Genomic DNA, 13,905 nt, shown 5'->3' with positions numbered 1-13,905 from the left:
CCTCAATTTTTCTTTTTAAGTTGTTCTTACAAACATGTCTCATACCATGATACCACAACTTAACTCTCACCCAATATTTTTTGTATAAAATTACTATGGGACAAATAATAGGGAATGGAGGGAGCTCTATAATGATTAATGAATACCGGTACTACTTACACCCCCCCCCCCAAAAAAAAATAAAAAAATTAAAAAAATTAAAAAACCTACTCTAATTAATGAATGGAGGAGTCCGTACTAGTTAATCATGGTTCATGGGGACCTTATTCATGTCTAATCTACAAGCTAATCAATCAACATCCTACCAATCCACCTTCTCCAACTATTTTATGGTACAATAATAATATTTGGGAGTACTATGTACTTAACTATGAATTGAATAGACCCTTAATCAAGATTAGGGTATGTTTAAAATATCATAGTAGTGACTAGTGAGTAATAAGTACTGCACTACTATGGTCTATGGGTAGTTTTAGGGTACGGGGTACTATTATTGGGTTAGTTAATTAGCTCAACCATTTCAAAGGTACATGGTAACATATTCACCATGACACTATAGTTGAGCAAAATCGAGAGTTATTATACCATGTAACTAACAATAATTCAATTACTTGTATTATTTAATACAACAACTAATTTTAGCAAACATATCAAAATAAACACGGTTAATCTAGAGGCCTTCCAAGTTCCAAAGGGAGGTTTGATAGGTACTTGTATATACATATTAAGGGGCATTTGAGACATTTCGCATGAAATTTACCCATCTCTCTCCTCCTTTTCTCTCACCCCCACGTGCTGGATTTAAGTGTACCACTGGGTGATTAATAGTATCACTAGATGATCAAATAGTGTCATTGAACATTCTGTGGTACTATATATTCACTCAATGGTACTGTATATTCATTTAGTGGTACCAACTACTTATAGAAATAATATCACTACATATTCAATGATATTATATAAGCTTTTAGTGGTACATTTAAAAATTTGTCCCACTTGCTAATCTCTCTCCTCCTTTCTCTCACCCCCATGTGCTTACAATACTTTTTAACATTTTAAGGTTTGATATGTATTTGCAAATACATATCAAACCTTCATTAGTACTTCCTCGTATTTTAACTGTATAATCCAATCATATGTAGTACACGTTCGAGCATACCTAAATTAGCACTGCATATGGTCCATACTTCCATAGCACTCATCTTATGCATGCAGCTGTATGTACTGTCTAATTGTCCATGTACTCTGAACCGTAGAGCTTAATGTAGGAGTAACTGGTACTTTATTATGAGCCACTTGTGAAATTAAGCGGCTCGTCTATCAAAATCAGATAATTCATAATTCATCTTTGAAGAAACTTGATTAGAGATTTATTTTATAGACTTGAAATTACATACAATGCATTTAATTATGAAGATTAGCCCTAGGTCTTAAGATTTTAGATGACATCATCATTTTCTAATTTTGTGGTCTTAAGACAAGACTTTATTATTTTAAAGCATTTATGAAGTTTGGTCTTAATAAAATATGAAGTGGAGTCTTGAAAATTCAAGACTCAACTTCAGACTCAATTTACCACTCAATTAATTATTTTTTAATTTTTAAAAAACTTTAATAATTTAATTTATATGTAAAAAATGAGTTTGAGCGATTGAAGAGATAAAATTTATCGAGTCTTAAGGAGCCTTACATAATTATAAATTAGAAAAATAATTAAATTTAATCTAAAAAGCTGATGTGACAATGAAATAAAGTCTTTAGATGAGACTGAGCTAATCTTTAAGTCTTGTGTATAACCAATTTCATGTTATCCTCCCATTTGTTTTTCAGAGTAGCCGTTGAGGGCTCGATGCTATAATTAATAATCGCTTTTATTTATAAAAGTAACCTTATTTTATCCATAAGAAAAAAAAAACTCCATTAATTACATTAATAACTTTAATTATTTTTTTTTTTTAAAAAAAAAGTAATAAAAAGTAATCTGATGAGTTCATTTGAGTAACCTTTTATCTTGTTTTGACTATTTACAAAGTAAATGAATAACTCTAGTTGTTTATAAAAGTGTCTATTATGATAATTTATTTGATCATCGTCAAAACTTCATTACTCAATAATCTTATATGAATACTTCGAATTTGAAGTGGTCACAACATCAACTAAATCACTAAATGCATGTCTTATAGTTGTTTAACACAAAATTATTATTACTCCAGTATTTACTGTAATCATCTTACATTCTTATACGGTACTAATAATAGTATAAATGTTACTCCTTTGTACAAGATTGTGTGTTGTTATTACTAATATTTTAGTAATACTTTTATATTTCTTATCTTATAAGCATTTAATTTCTTTTTCTTGATAAATAAGGCCTCAAGATAATAATAAAAATTATTGAGCAACTATTTGCACGGACCCACTAATAAAAGAGTGCACGGGCTGAGGTCCTTTCAATGTACGGAATGAATATCCTACATCAACAAGACAATAAGCTATTCCATATTAATTTATTGACATTATCTTCCAATTTTGAGAACGACAATATACCAAATTACTTGTATTATCGTTATCTTTGATTTCAGATTACATGTCTTTTTTTATGAAATTGTGGTTGATACTTGATGTTATGTATGGAGTCTGTATTATTTTTCAAATTTTATTTAAAATCTTGATAATTAAATTTAAAAATTAATTTAAATTTATTTTGAGCGCCATCTCTCAATGCTTTAATTAACTAAGTTAATTAACATTCATAATTTGAAAATTTGGATTAACTCGATATCTTTATTGAAAATCATATTCATCACAATATTTAGCTGTGATTGGAGCGTGGGAGTTTGTGCCAAAGGTCTTAGGTTCAAGCCTTTCTCTTATTTCTTCTTTATTTATTTCTTTTTTTTTTATTTTTTTTTTTATTTTATTTTTATCAAGTGCTCTTCAGCTCCTCCAAATGAAAAACTCTACACCCACCACTGAAACTAAATATTCTACATCTGTCACTGCTCATCGTAGTCACAAATCACAATATTTAGTTATGAATGATATGAAGTTTTGAACAATACCTCAACTTGAATTTAACATTATTTTTTCTAACAGGGAAAATTTGGAATTTATTTCTTATCATATACAAATACTGAAATACTTTAATACATCTACAAAATCTCCATTTTTAGATTTCCATCCCACACTCTTATAGTCTTAGCAATTTACAAACTTACTAGATCACCCAAGAATACAAAAAAGAAGAATAAATTCATCACTGCTATTGTCTAATATGCTTTAAGGAAGGCAATTTGAGTGTTGCAGAGAGCCTGAGAGTCAATGCCGCTGCCTCCACTCTTGGATGGCAGAACGAAGGGCATGATTGGGAACGAGATTGCAGTGTTCGAGTTGTAGATTAGTCATGGGGGACGTATCATGGTCACTATCAAGCCACCCTTGTAATGCTTCCGCCTCATAAGTGTAGCCATCCGCTGCAACATGTGGATCTTTCATGACTTCCTGAGAGTAGCACCACAACTTTTGTCCATAAGACATGTAAACAAATCTATATCTTAAAATTAAAGGGAGCAACAGTTTCCTTACTCGGATTGTAAATAACAAAAACAGAACCCTGATACATATTTTGATGTAATTGAGTGTCTATCAAGGTATGTAAAATTAGATATACCTGGAAAATGGGACAAATGAAATAAGATGGAGCTTGACGATGTTCATCTCCAAGATGGTACGACGTTGAACCCCCACAGGAAGTTCTCATTGGCTCCAGGATCCTCCATACATCAGACTCCAAATCTGGCCGATCACTTGCATTCTCCTCACAACATCTCAATGCTAGCCGAGCCAATTGCTCAGCTTGCACAAATGGCCAATCTCCTGCTGAAGAATCCAAGAGGGTATCAAAACTGTTTTCATTCAAAGCGTCTTCCAATTCATATGTTATATCAGAAGCTGGTTTTCCAGTCAGAAATTCCAGCAATATCAATCCAAAAGAGTAAACATCCATGGCAGGTGTAGCCACTTCTGTCATAATATACTCAGGATCTGTATACGAGGAACTGTTAGACAACTCAGTTCCGAAGTCACTGATCTTGCATGTGAAGTTCGAGTCAAGGTAAATGGAGGTGGGGTTTAGAGCACCGTGAACCACTCTTTCAGGTCCATGGCAATGAAGAAAGATTAGAACACAACATAGTTCAGTGGCGATCCTTATTCGAGTTTGCCATGAAAGAGGAATATTATCCGTATCCCCTGTAGAGTTTAATCTTTCTTGAAGACTTCCATTGGGGAGAAACTCATAGACAATAGCCCAAGCTTCAGGGCAAACTCCCATAAGAGTTACCACATTTGGATGTCTAAACTTGCTCAATATTTCAACCTAGTACATAACAGTGTAAGAGGATTTCAATAAATAAACAAACGGGCATGGCTTAAGATCCAAAAGTGTTCAAAATATGATAATAAAACTAGTAAAATACCTCTCGATGAAACTCTTGGGGACCTTGCAGGCCCTCAGGACGCCACATCTTTATAGTTACTTGTGTGTGGGAGATAACTCCTTTATAAATGCTTCCATTCTCGCCTTCCCATAGTTGAAATGATGGGTCAAAGTCATTAGTTGCTCTTTCAATCTCTGCAAAAGTGAATGTGGTGAAGAACCTGAGGTCATCAGATTTGGATGCTGCTTCAGCAGATTGATTTAACAATTCTTCAGCTGTCTTGAGGACACTGTCACGTTCAATCTTCAAGTCATCGCGATCTTTCTCACAAACCTGTAGCAGTTCTACATTAGAAATAAACCCTTCCTCTAATTCCTTCAGTACTTGATCGTAGTTTGCAACTTTGCCTTCCAACACTAAATTCTGATCCATTGCATCCTGGTATTTTTCCCTAAGCTTGTCTCGATCATTCTTCAACTTTTCAAGTTCTTCCTCAAGTTCTTTACATTTTCTCTCTGCCTCTGCATATGCTCCTGATGATATTTCCTGTAAAATCAGCAGCCAGGTGACTGGCAAATGGTGAAAGGTGTAGAGAAGTTTAAGCTTAAACACTAGTGACAAACAATTAGTCATCTCAAATATTAGACATTTAAGCAAGTAAATCAATGATAAACAGATGGTAATACTTCAAAAAACCTTTAGGCATGGATATTTTAAACTAGAGCTTTCTGCTGGAGAAAATTAAAGAAAAGTGATAAAGTACCATGCAAAGCAAATATTGAAATCGCTTTCAAACCTTCTATCAAGCATCATCACAATCAAGGACCAAAGAGACCTCATGTCAGAATGTTTAAGTTATACAACACCATATTCTGGTCCAAAAGAACCGTATATTAAACAAAATAAAAGTCACTACAATACATCAAAACAGAAACAAATCTACTAATTTCAGTGCAGTGGCAGTTGAACTAATCTACAGCAACTGTCTGCCTTAAATTTTCTGTCTTAAGCACGGTTTACTTCAAAACTGCTTGTTCATGGTTCAGACCAGTTCCCAGCAACTGTCATAAAACCCACAGCTAGCAGAATATTTGATAAAAGAACAAGTGTGCCATAGACAAGATTATCACTTTGTGATGGCCAAAAGCATCCCTAATAAGTAATAAGTGTCCCGGCCAAACAAACCATATGACACATAACAAAACTTTAACAAAATTAGACTGTTGTACATACCTGTGCATCTGAATGAGAAGAAGATAAATGACGTTGATGATTCTGTTCTAAAAATTCACCCCAGTCATAGCAATTAGCTTCTAGATCAAATTCAGGCAAAGAAACATGAGTTTTGATGTTGTCCATAGAGGAAAGATCAGTGAATCTCCCATTACTTGTATCAAATTGAGATGATCCTTCACCAAAAATTAACTCTTTTTTCCCAATTATAGACTTATTGCTTTGACCATTCACTGAAAGGAAATTTGAGTTAATGGACCTCTCGTTCTGAGCATGAATTCTCTCTTCTGAACTAAACTTCCTGAGGAAAGTAAATGCTTCAGATCAGTACCCCAACTGCTGATAAATTCAGGTACAACATCAGAAACAAATACAACAGCCATTGGGGAAAAAATATTAATTAGTGCCAACCTGCTTTCATGCTAAGCTCCTATAAAATTCTAAGCATCCCAAAAGTTAAGCAAACACTATACAATGGTCAAGTCCATTTGAGCTCTCCTAGATTCATCACCTTGTCGGGGTTCACTAGACAGCTTAAATCAGAATTTTTTTATGGGTCAGGAAGCCTACAACTTTAAGCATACAGAAAGCCAAGGGCTCAATCACAAGTTTGGGTGCAAAAAAAACAAGGGCCAATCATGTAAACAATTCTGAGATAATCAGACACCCAAAAGCATAAAGATCTGCAATCCCAGAGCAGGACGCTTCCTGTTGAAAGAAAAAACTATTAGCTATCCTTTTCACCCTAAGAAAAATCATATTCAAGAAGGGTTTATCCTCTAAAACCTAGCCAAGCAAACATTCCCAATTGTGAAGCTCTTGACAAAATTTCTACAGACACTCTGAAAGCTGTGTTATATATAAACAATAGTACTTATCTAGACAGTAAATATTGAGGTCTTGCAGCTGGTGCTACAGCTTATAGATCTAGAAAGTCCAACGTTTTAGAGAAAGGAGTATCATGTATGGTGTATACCTTTGATGGATCAGATGTCCCTTGCAGATAAACCAGATGTGACACTTTGCAGGTGCATGCAGCTGCACATAAATTGCTTTCTTTGACACCGGCTCCATCATTTTCCTACAGATTTTAAGACAATATAATTAGAATCACAAACAACGGTCTTGTTCGCAAGTAATGCAAGTTTGACCAGATACAATTAAAGTGATTGTTTGGCTTTATACACATGGTATGTCTAAAAACCCAATATTTACAAAGTAAGGTTATGAACTTGTATTGCCTATTCTGCAAGGAGTTAATTAGCAAAATGCTATACATGAAAATTGTTACAGTAACAAATTGATTATGAGAATTCTTCCTCACCAGTCAAGAATTTACACACAGTTGGCAATAACATGAAACCAAACAAAACCAAATTAACCTCCTACACATACATCTGATAGCAGTCATCTTGCGCAGCACCCATCACAAGCTTTTCAATATTGTGTTCAGCAATAAGCTGCAAGATCCCCTGCTCAACTGAATCCATCTCAATATGGAGCTTCTCTGCTTGCACCTACAACAAAAATAAAACACAAAATTGAAGCCGAAAAGTCAATAAATAAAGTTGCAATCGGATTTATTCTAGAAATCATTAGTTTGCAGAACAGCAGCAGGAGTGAAGTATGTAAGACCGAACAAATCATCAAGTAAGAAAATGATTACCCCAAACTGGTGACAGATGTGAAGATACTCATCTAAAGTTTTAAGCATAAATTGTCTCTCAATTCTTCGATATGCCTTGACTTCCTGCTCTTTCAAGGAGCTCCAGTGGAACTTTTCACCCACTACAAGTTAACATAAATAGAGAAATTTCATCAGTAAATAAACATATATGGCCTCTTTATATGATCATATCTAATGTTACAAGCTAATCCATTCAAGAAGAACCTATTCTCCGAAACACAAAAAAGATGCATTCTTCATCAGGAATTTTATCCTAAACACACTATTGTAATAATTTCTAAGTAATTGGTCCAACGCTGCATTCTACATTTATAAGATAATTATAGGATGAACCCATAAGCCAAGAGCTCTTCCTTATACAGCAGTAAGTAGATTGGTAGACTAAACTAGAAAAAATGACACAATTCTCAAATTCCTTATTATTTTTGGGTTAAAAAAACCCATATAAGTTCACAAGTCTATAAAAAGCACCAAATCAAAAAATTTAAACTTTACTCAACTTCAAGTTACAGCCTTGCAGGCGACCACTATGTAATTATATAAACAGCCAATTACAAGGCACGACACGACACGACACGATACTCTAATATGCAAAACCTCAACCCACTATACCAAAAACATTTCAATTCCTATTTCCAGTTCAACTTGAACAAAACAGTTGATCAAAGGAAAAATAGTAACCAAACTAAAAACTCTTGTATAATAAATAATCCATATAAAAGTACTTATATATAGTACAAGGAAACCCACCAAAATTTATCAATAACAATAATATAATCCATATTATAAGAAATAAATAATAAAAATGATGGGAATTGAAGAAATTACAAATAGGGATGAAATTATCAGGCTGATGAACATGAAGAATGGAAATTGTGCGACCACCGGAATTCTGGATAGCCCAAGATAAAAGGGATTCGTTTTGTTTCACCTCTTTTCCAACTGCAACGTAAAGCTTCTCTTCTTCTTTCATGGAAGTTATGGGTTTTGAATAACTGCCATGATCATCTTCAACAACTATCAAATCCATGTTTTTTTTGGAAATTAACTCAACCCTTTAAATTATACTTTAAGAAAATTTGATCAAAACCCCAATTAATTCTAAGCCAAATTGAGAAGAATATATTATTGGGAAAGAATCATTATACAAGGTCAAGTCATTGGTATTTTTTTTCTTTTCCAATATTCTTTGCCAACTCAGTCAACTGAAGTCTGAAAGTTTAGACAATAAATAAGTAACTGTACAGTAGTGCGAAGGTGTTGGACTGTTGGTACCATGGTATGGTATTGAAATGGGCTCGCTAGTTTCGTGGCTTTTTTTTTTTTTTTATTTGAATTCAAATAGAGCTGTCAAAAGATGACCTGACTCGAGAAATTAATTGAAGTTTGGCCCAACTCACCCAAATGAATTTGAGAAAGTGAATTCTCAATCTGAAGTTGAATCAATCTGATAATTACCATTTATTTTAAAATGCGAAAGATTTAATTTATTTACAGCCAATTTGAGGATACTCGACACATGATTTAAATTTGATTATTTAAACCAAACCAAACCTACGCAAGCCAAATCAAACCCACATCCGACATGATAACAATTGCATTAGTGCGATTGACCCAATCAAGTAAACTCGATTTTAAGTGAAGTGTATGGGGAAATAGAGAGTTCTGTTTATTTTATGCTCATATACTTACTATGAATATTAAATTTGAGTTGGATAATGTAAATGTTACGATGAATATTAAATTTGAGTTGTATGCTCCTTGAACCATATGTTTAGGCTTATAAGCCGTGACTATCAAGGTTATAAATTATAACAAGTACTCCGTACTTGCAAATTTGAGCTGGGCCAGCAATACAAGAGTCAAAACTTGACCCCAATCCAATAAACCCTCAAACCCAAAATATATCGATATAAATCCATCCAAAACCCAAAATAAATTGAATCCAAGATTGGATTAAACCGAAATTACTTGAAGCAAATCCAACCAGAACCCAAAATGATGGGATTTCATAAACCTTTTGGTGTACATACAACATATGAACATGAATTACTCAAGTTGGTGCGTCTGCTGCCATTCTTGAATTGCTGATCGTAGGGCGCGGTTAGGAGTAAGGTTAAGACTATCAAGTTTAAGATTAGTCATCGGTGAAGTATCATGGCCACCCTCAAACCACCCTCTAATAGCATCTGCTTCATATGTAAATCCATCAGCAGCAACCTGTGGATCCCGCATTATTTCCTACACAAGTACGTTATCAACGTAAATATATTTGTGACAGTTTGATTGAAATGTCTGGAATCTATGAAGTTAACAAACCTGAAAAATGGGACAAATGAAATAGGAAGGCACTTGGTCTCCACTGACAAGCTGAAGAGGGCTTGATAAGCTACTAGTAGGATTCATCACTGGTTTAAGCACCTTCCATACTTCTGAACCAAGGTCTGGTCGGTCTTTTGCTTTGACATCACAGCACTTCAATGCTATTTGAACTAGATGCACTGCTCGTACAACCGGCCAGTCACCAGCAGAAGGATCTAATATCCTATAGAAATTATCCTCCTGTAGAGCACGCTGAACCTTTTTCAGTATATTCAAGGCAGGTTTTCCAGTTAACAGGCGCAATAATATGATACCGAATGAATATACATCATATTTAGGGGAAAGATGTTCTTCTGTGGGGGTCTTCTTGTTGTTTGCAATAATATGGCAAGAACCAAGTCCACTTAGCTTGCAGCTGAAATTGGCATCAAGCAGTACATTTTTTGGGTTTAAGTCACCGTGTATGATGCTGCAAGGTTGGATGGAATGAAGAAAGTTAAGGACTGAACACAGTTCAGTGACTATACGGATTCTTGTTTGCCAGGATAACGAGTGGGTACTGTCCTTGCAAATCAGTCGGTCTTCAAGACTTCCGTTGGGAAGATACTCATAGATGAGAGCCAAGGGGTCTGGGCTTGCACCAATGAGAGTCAACAGGTTTGGATGACGCAGCTTGCTTAATACATCAATCTGAAAGAAAAGTACAGCTTATGTATAGATTATTCATAGTTCCAAATTGTTCAACCAAGTACAATTTATGCAGAGGTAAGTCAAAATTCCAGTCATTTGATTGGAAGAGGAGATATCGATGGTTTTTTCATCCTCTACCTTATATGGACTTGAACCCATGTTCTATGCATCTTACCTTCTTAAGGATCATGTTCCTATTTCTACACAAGAGCAATATTGCAAAATTCCCAAAATTTATTTTTGTAATACATATTTACTTCTGATATTGTTTAGCGTTCCAAAGAATTGAAGAAATGATTACACTGTTACTTATCATCAAAACCAAACTTTCTATCAAACAATGCACAGATGAAGCATGACAAATATAGAGAGTAACTATATAATGTTACCTCTAGTTTATAATTTGCGATACCCTGCAAGCTATCAGGTTTAATTATCTTTATCGCCACTTCAGTGTTATGCAGAAAGCCTTTATATACACTTTCATAATCTCCTTCCTGAATTCTCAATGATGGATCAAAGAACATTGTAGCTGCCTTGATATCTAACTGGGAAAACTTTAAAACATTTGAACATAACACTTCAGCAGCATTATTATCTGCATATAGATACAAACATCATTAGTATCATCATAATCCATTTGCACTTTATGGCACTGCTTCATTTATTTTAGCACTTTCTCTACAAAGAGCATTTTCTCTTCCATTTCCTCCCCCTCGAGAACACAGACCTCAAATAAGTCTTTCAAGGGATGAGAACTCACCAGCTGCTTGGGAAAACATCTTCAAAACCTTAATTATCTTGAACTGCATAGCCAGCTCATCTTCAGCTGCTTTCAGCTGCATATATATAAGTGGTTAAAAACAAAACCATGATGCACTTTAAGGAAAGTAAATTTTTAAAATGTTTCTCCAAACTTCTTTACAGGCAATGGGATATATTTTAAGCTAAATGTCTTCATCAGAGAGATTGATTTGGTACAAATTTGTACATGTCTAGACAAAAAAAATCCTGACTGTTAGTCCCTCTGTCTGTAGAATTCTGTTTAAAAGTTACCTTGTGAAGTGCCTTAACGGCCTCTTCCTCAGCTTGCTGTCGTCTCTTGTATTCTTCATGTGCTTTATGTCTTGCTAGTTCAACTTCTGCTAAGGCTTGCCGGAGTTGATCACAAGGATAATTGTTTATGATATTTGGCTACAAAATTAGAAAAAGGGTCAGGAGCTTCAAAGAATTTTAATAAAAACATTACTCCAGTTACTAAAAAGTTACTACTTTGAGAGAGATTTGGCACAAGTTACTAGGGACTGTGCCAAAAAAGGTCTATTCCTTTATTTTCCAACCCACCAAAATTTAGGTCTTCAACAGTTGACATCTCAATCTACCAAATCAAACTCAGAAGTGATAATAAGGTAGAAATATGCCGATCATAAAGTTTTGGTAGATTAAAGGTTTTTTACTACTTCAATAATGTAGGATGCATAAAAACAGGGGCCAAATGCCTACCAGTACATTAGTAGGTGATGAAACATGCTGTGTGTTTTGAGATGGTGGTGATGACTCTGATGAGCTATGAGCTGAAGGTGAATCAACTGATGTGTAACTCAATCTGTTTAACTCTTTTCCTTTCAGATGTTGATTCAGTTGCTTCACACCTTCCCTATATCCCCCCATGTTGCAAAAATTAGTACATATATTCAAAGATTGTATTTGCATGCCACTAGAACCAATCACATTAATCAGAGGTAAAAGCATGCTGTTGCTATTGCTGGAAACCTTTCTCATGATTTCTTGGCATCTTTGACCAAATTTTTTGCAAGTTTACTAATCTACAAGCAAAGCTTATGGTAGAAATAAAATCTTAGCTTTTATATAGCACATACACGAACAGGCATTAATGATATATACTCACTCCATCAGTATTAATAGTCAAATATGCTCGTTCAGGATATTCGTAAAAATCAAAAGCAAATCTTAAATCAAGTAATGGGGTATTGGCTATTCAAAAAAATATGATACATTCATTAAAACAGGGAGATTTTCTACATTCATTAATTATGAAAGATTAAGACAAAGTAACAATTGATTCTGAACAGAGGAATATAATGTTATGCTTCTTTGAAATACAACTTAATACAAGCAAATAATCCACAACCTATCTGCAAGAGAATACCTAATCTATCACCCAAAGAATCCCTCCTCGATATCAATCTTGTAGCCAGTAACTATATTTGTGATATCATACAAACAAGTCAATTCAAGAGATTTGAAGCTAGTAGACACGGTGATTTTAAATGAAACCAGGTCTATAAGGTAATGAACAGATTGTAAGACTATTTTCTAATTAGTGCATATACCTTGTATAGATTAGACGAGCCTCAGATACAAAGAAGATATGACAGAAATCAGGAGCATGTTGAAGCACGTAGTTAGACTTTTGTGAGGCGGGTTTTGTTAAACTCCTGCAATAGATATCAGGGCAATTGTATCAAAACACGTACAATATATACAGATTATCTGTCTTTGCTCAGAGCATACTGCATAGAATTAGGTCACTAATATCATCAGGTGTCACACTTAATCAAAAACTGTAAAATAACAGACACAAAATATGAAAGTACATATAAATATACAATATCAAAAAATGTATTTATACCCCACAAATCTGCTGTTAGGTCCTGCACCCATAACCAATTTCTGTATCCCTAACTGAGATATGAGCTCCAAAATCCCATCAGCTACAGACTCCTTTTCGATATAGATTTTTTCAGACGGAACCTGCAAAAACGGGCACATAAATGACTACTAGATAAACCAGGAACTAAGAGAAGATGGGATAAAACAAATAAACACAACAGCATAAGGTAGATGGAAAGAGCCATTCACACAACAATGTAGTAGGTTTGGTCAATTTTCTGGACAATTTTTTTGGTTGCAAACTTATTCTTAATGCATCTTTAACAGAATCACATATTTAAGGTATGTTACAATAATTACACTAGTTTAATAAAATCTGCTACATCTTTACTAACACATCCAAGAAACACAAAAAAATTCCGGTCACTCATCCAATGAAGCGAGCAACAACAACCCGTGACATCGCCCGAGACATAATAAAATAGTTTATCATGAGGGAACTAAAGGATCATACGATTTATACCTGAAAACTTTTAATTATCTGAACATATTTATCTAACATATTTTCCACCTCTTGTCTTTCCAATTCTTTATACAATTTGTCCTCGACTTCTCTGATTGCCATCACAGAAGCTGGAAAATCCTCTACAATAAAATCAACAGCAAAATTCAAATTCTGGTAAATATGCGAATTTGATATGAACAAAAAAAAAAAAAAAAAAAAAAAAAAAAAAAAAAAAAAGGTTAGATAATCATAATTACTTCTAGGAGAACATCTTTTGGTAGGAACATGAACATGAATAAAACAAATCGTATGATTTGTCTTCCCTTTAAAAAATTATTGTTTTTCCCAATTGCTATGTATACTTTATTCTCCATAATTTCTTTAATGCATGCTCT

The 13,905-nt window shown here is 34.2% G+C and overlaps 2 protein-coding genes across 2 annotated transcripts; both read right to left on the bottom strand.

Annotated features, from left to right (window-relative positions):
* Window positions 1–2,623: 2,623 nt before the first annotated feature.
* On the bottom strand, window positions 2,624–8,564 carry LOC145639574 (U-box domain-containing protein 33-like). Its single transcript, XM_081690851.1, has 8 exons — window positions 8,188–8,564; window positions 7,339–7,460; window positions 7,068–7,189; window positions 6,649–6,753; window positions 5,673–5,973; window positions 4,479–4,985; window positions 3,671–4,378; window positions 2,624–3,501 (listed from the first exon to the last, which is right to left on the bottom strand). The coding sequence occupies exons 1-8, from the start codon at window positions 8,387–8,389 to the stop codon at window positions 3,319–3,321; spliced, it is 2,250 nt and encodes a 749-aa protein (XP_081546977.1). The 5' UTR covers window positions 8,390–8,564; the 3' UTR covers window positions 2,624–3,318.
* Window positions 8,565–9,134: 570 nt separating this feature from the next.
* On the bottom strand, window positions 9,135–13,696 carry LOC145639575 (U-box domain-containing protein 33-like). The gene is made up of 9 exons (XM_081690852.1): window positions 13,529–13,696; window positions 13,025–13,146; window positions 12,726–12,830; window positions 11,875–12,028; window positions 11,428–11,565; window positions 11,135–11,210; window positions 10,761–10,969; window positions 9,679–10,371; window positions 9,135–9,600 (listed from the first exon to the last, which is right to left on the bottom strand). Exons 1-9 carry the CDS (start codon window positions 13,628–13,630, stop codon window positions 9,409–9,411), a joined length of 1,791 nt encoding a protein of 596 aa, XP_081546978.1. The 5' UTR covers window positions 13,631–13,696; the 3' UTR covers window positions 9,135–9,408.
* Window positions 13,697–13,905: the final 209 nt, after the last annotated feature.

This window comes from Chenopodium album, chromosome 7 (assembly GCF_948465745.1).
Source record: "Chenopodium album chromosome 7, dcCheAlbu1.1, whole genome shotgun sequence".
Lineage (NCBI taxonomy): Eukaryota > Viridiplantae > Streptophyta > Magnoliopsida > Caryophyllales > Amaranthaceae > Chenopodium > Chenopodium album.
This window is presented reverse-complemented; position numbering and strand designations above follow the sequence as displayed.

Excerpts from the sequence above, each read along its gene's own strand:
- LOC145639574 (XM_081690851.1), bottom strand. The coding sequence starts at position 8,389 with ATGGATTTGATAGTTGTTGAAGATGATCATGGCAGTTATTCAAAACCC. Across the intron at positions 7,461-8,187 it reads TGATAATTTCATCCCTATTT|TGGGTGAAAAGTTCCACTGG; the intron begins GTAATTTCTTCA and ends GTTAACTTGTAG. Across the intron at positions 6,754-7,067 it reads CAAGATGACTGCTATCAGAT|GAAAATGATGGAGCCGGTGT; the intron begins GTATGTGTAGGA and ends TAAAATCTGTAG.
- LOC145639575 (XM_081690852.1), bottom strand. The coding sequence starts at position 13,630 with ATGGCAATCAGAGAAGTCGAGGACAAATTGTATAAAGAATTGGAAAGA. Across the intron at positions 11,566-11,874 it reads CATCACCTACTAATGTACTG|CCAAATATCATAAACAATTA; the intron begins GTAGGCATTTGG and ends CTAATTTTGTAG. Across the intron at positions 9,601-9,678 it reads TCATTTGTCCCATTTTTCAG|GAAATAATGCGGGATCCACA; the intron begins GTTTGTTAACTT and ends GTACTTGTGTAG.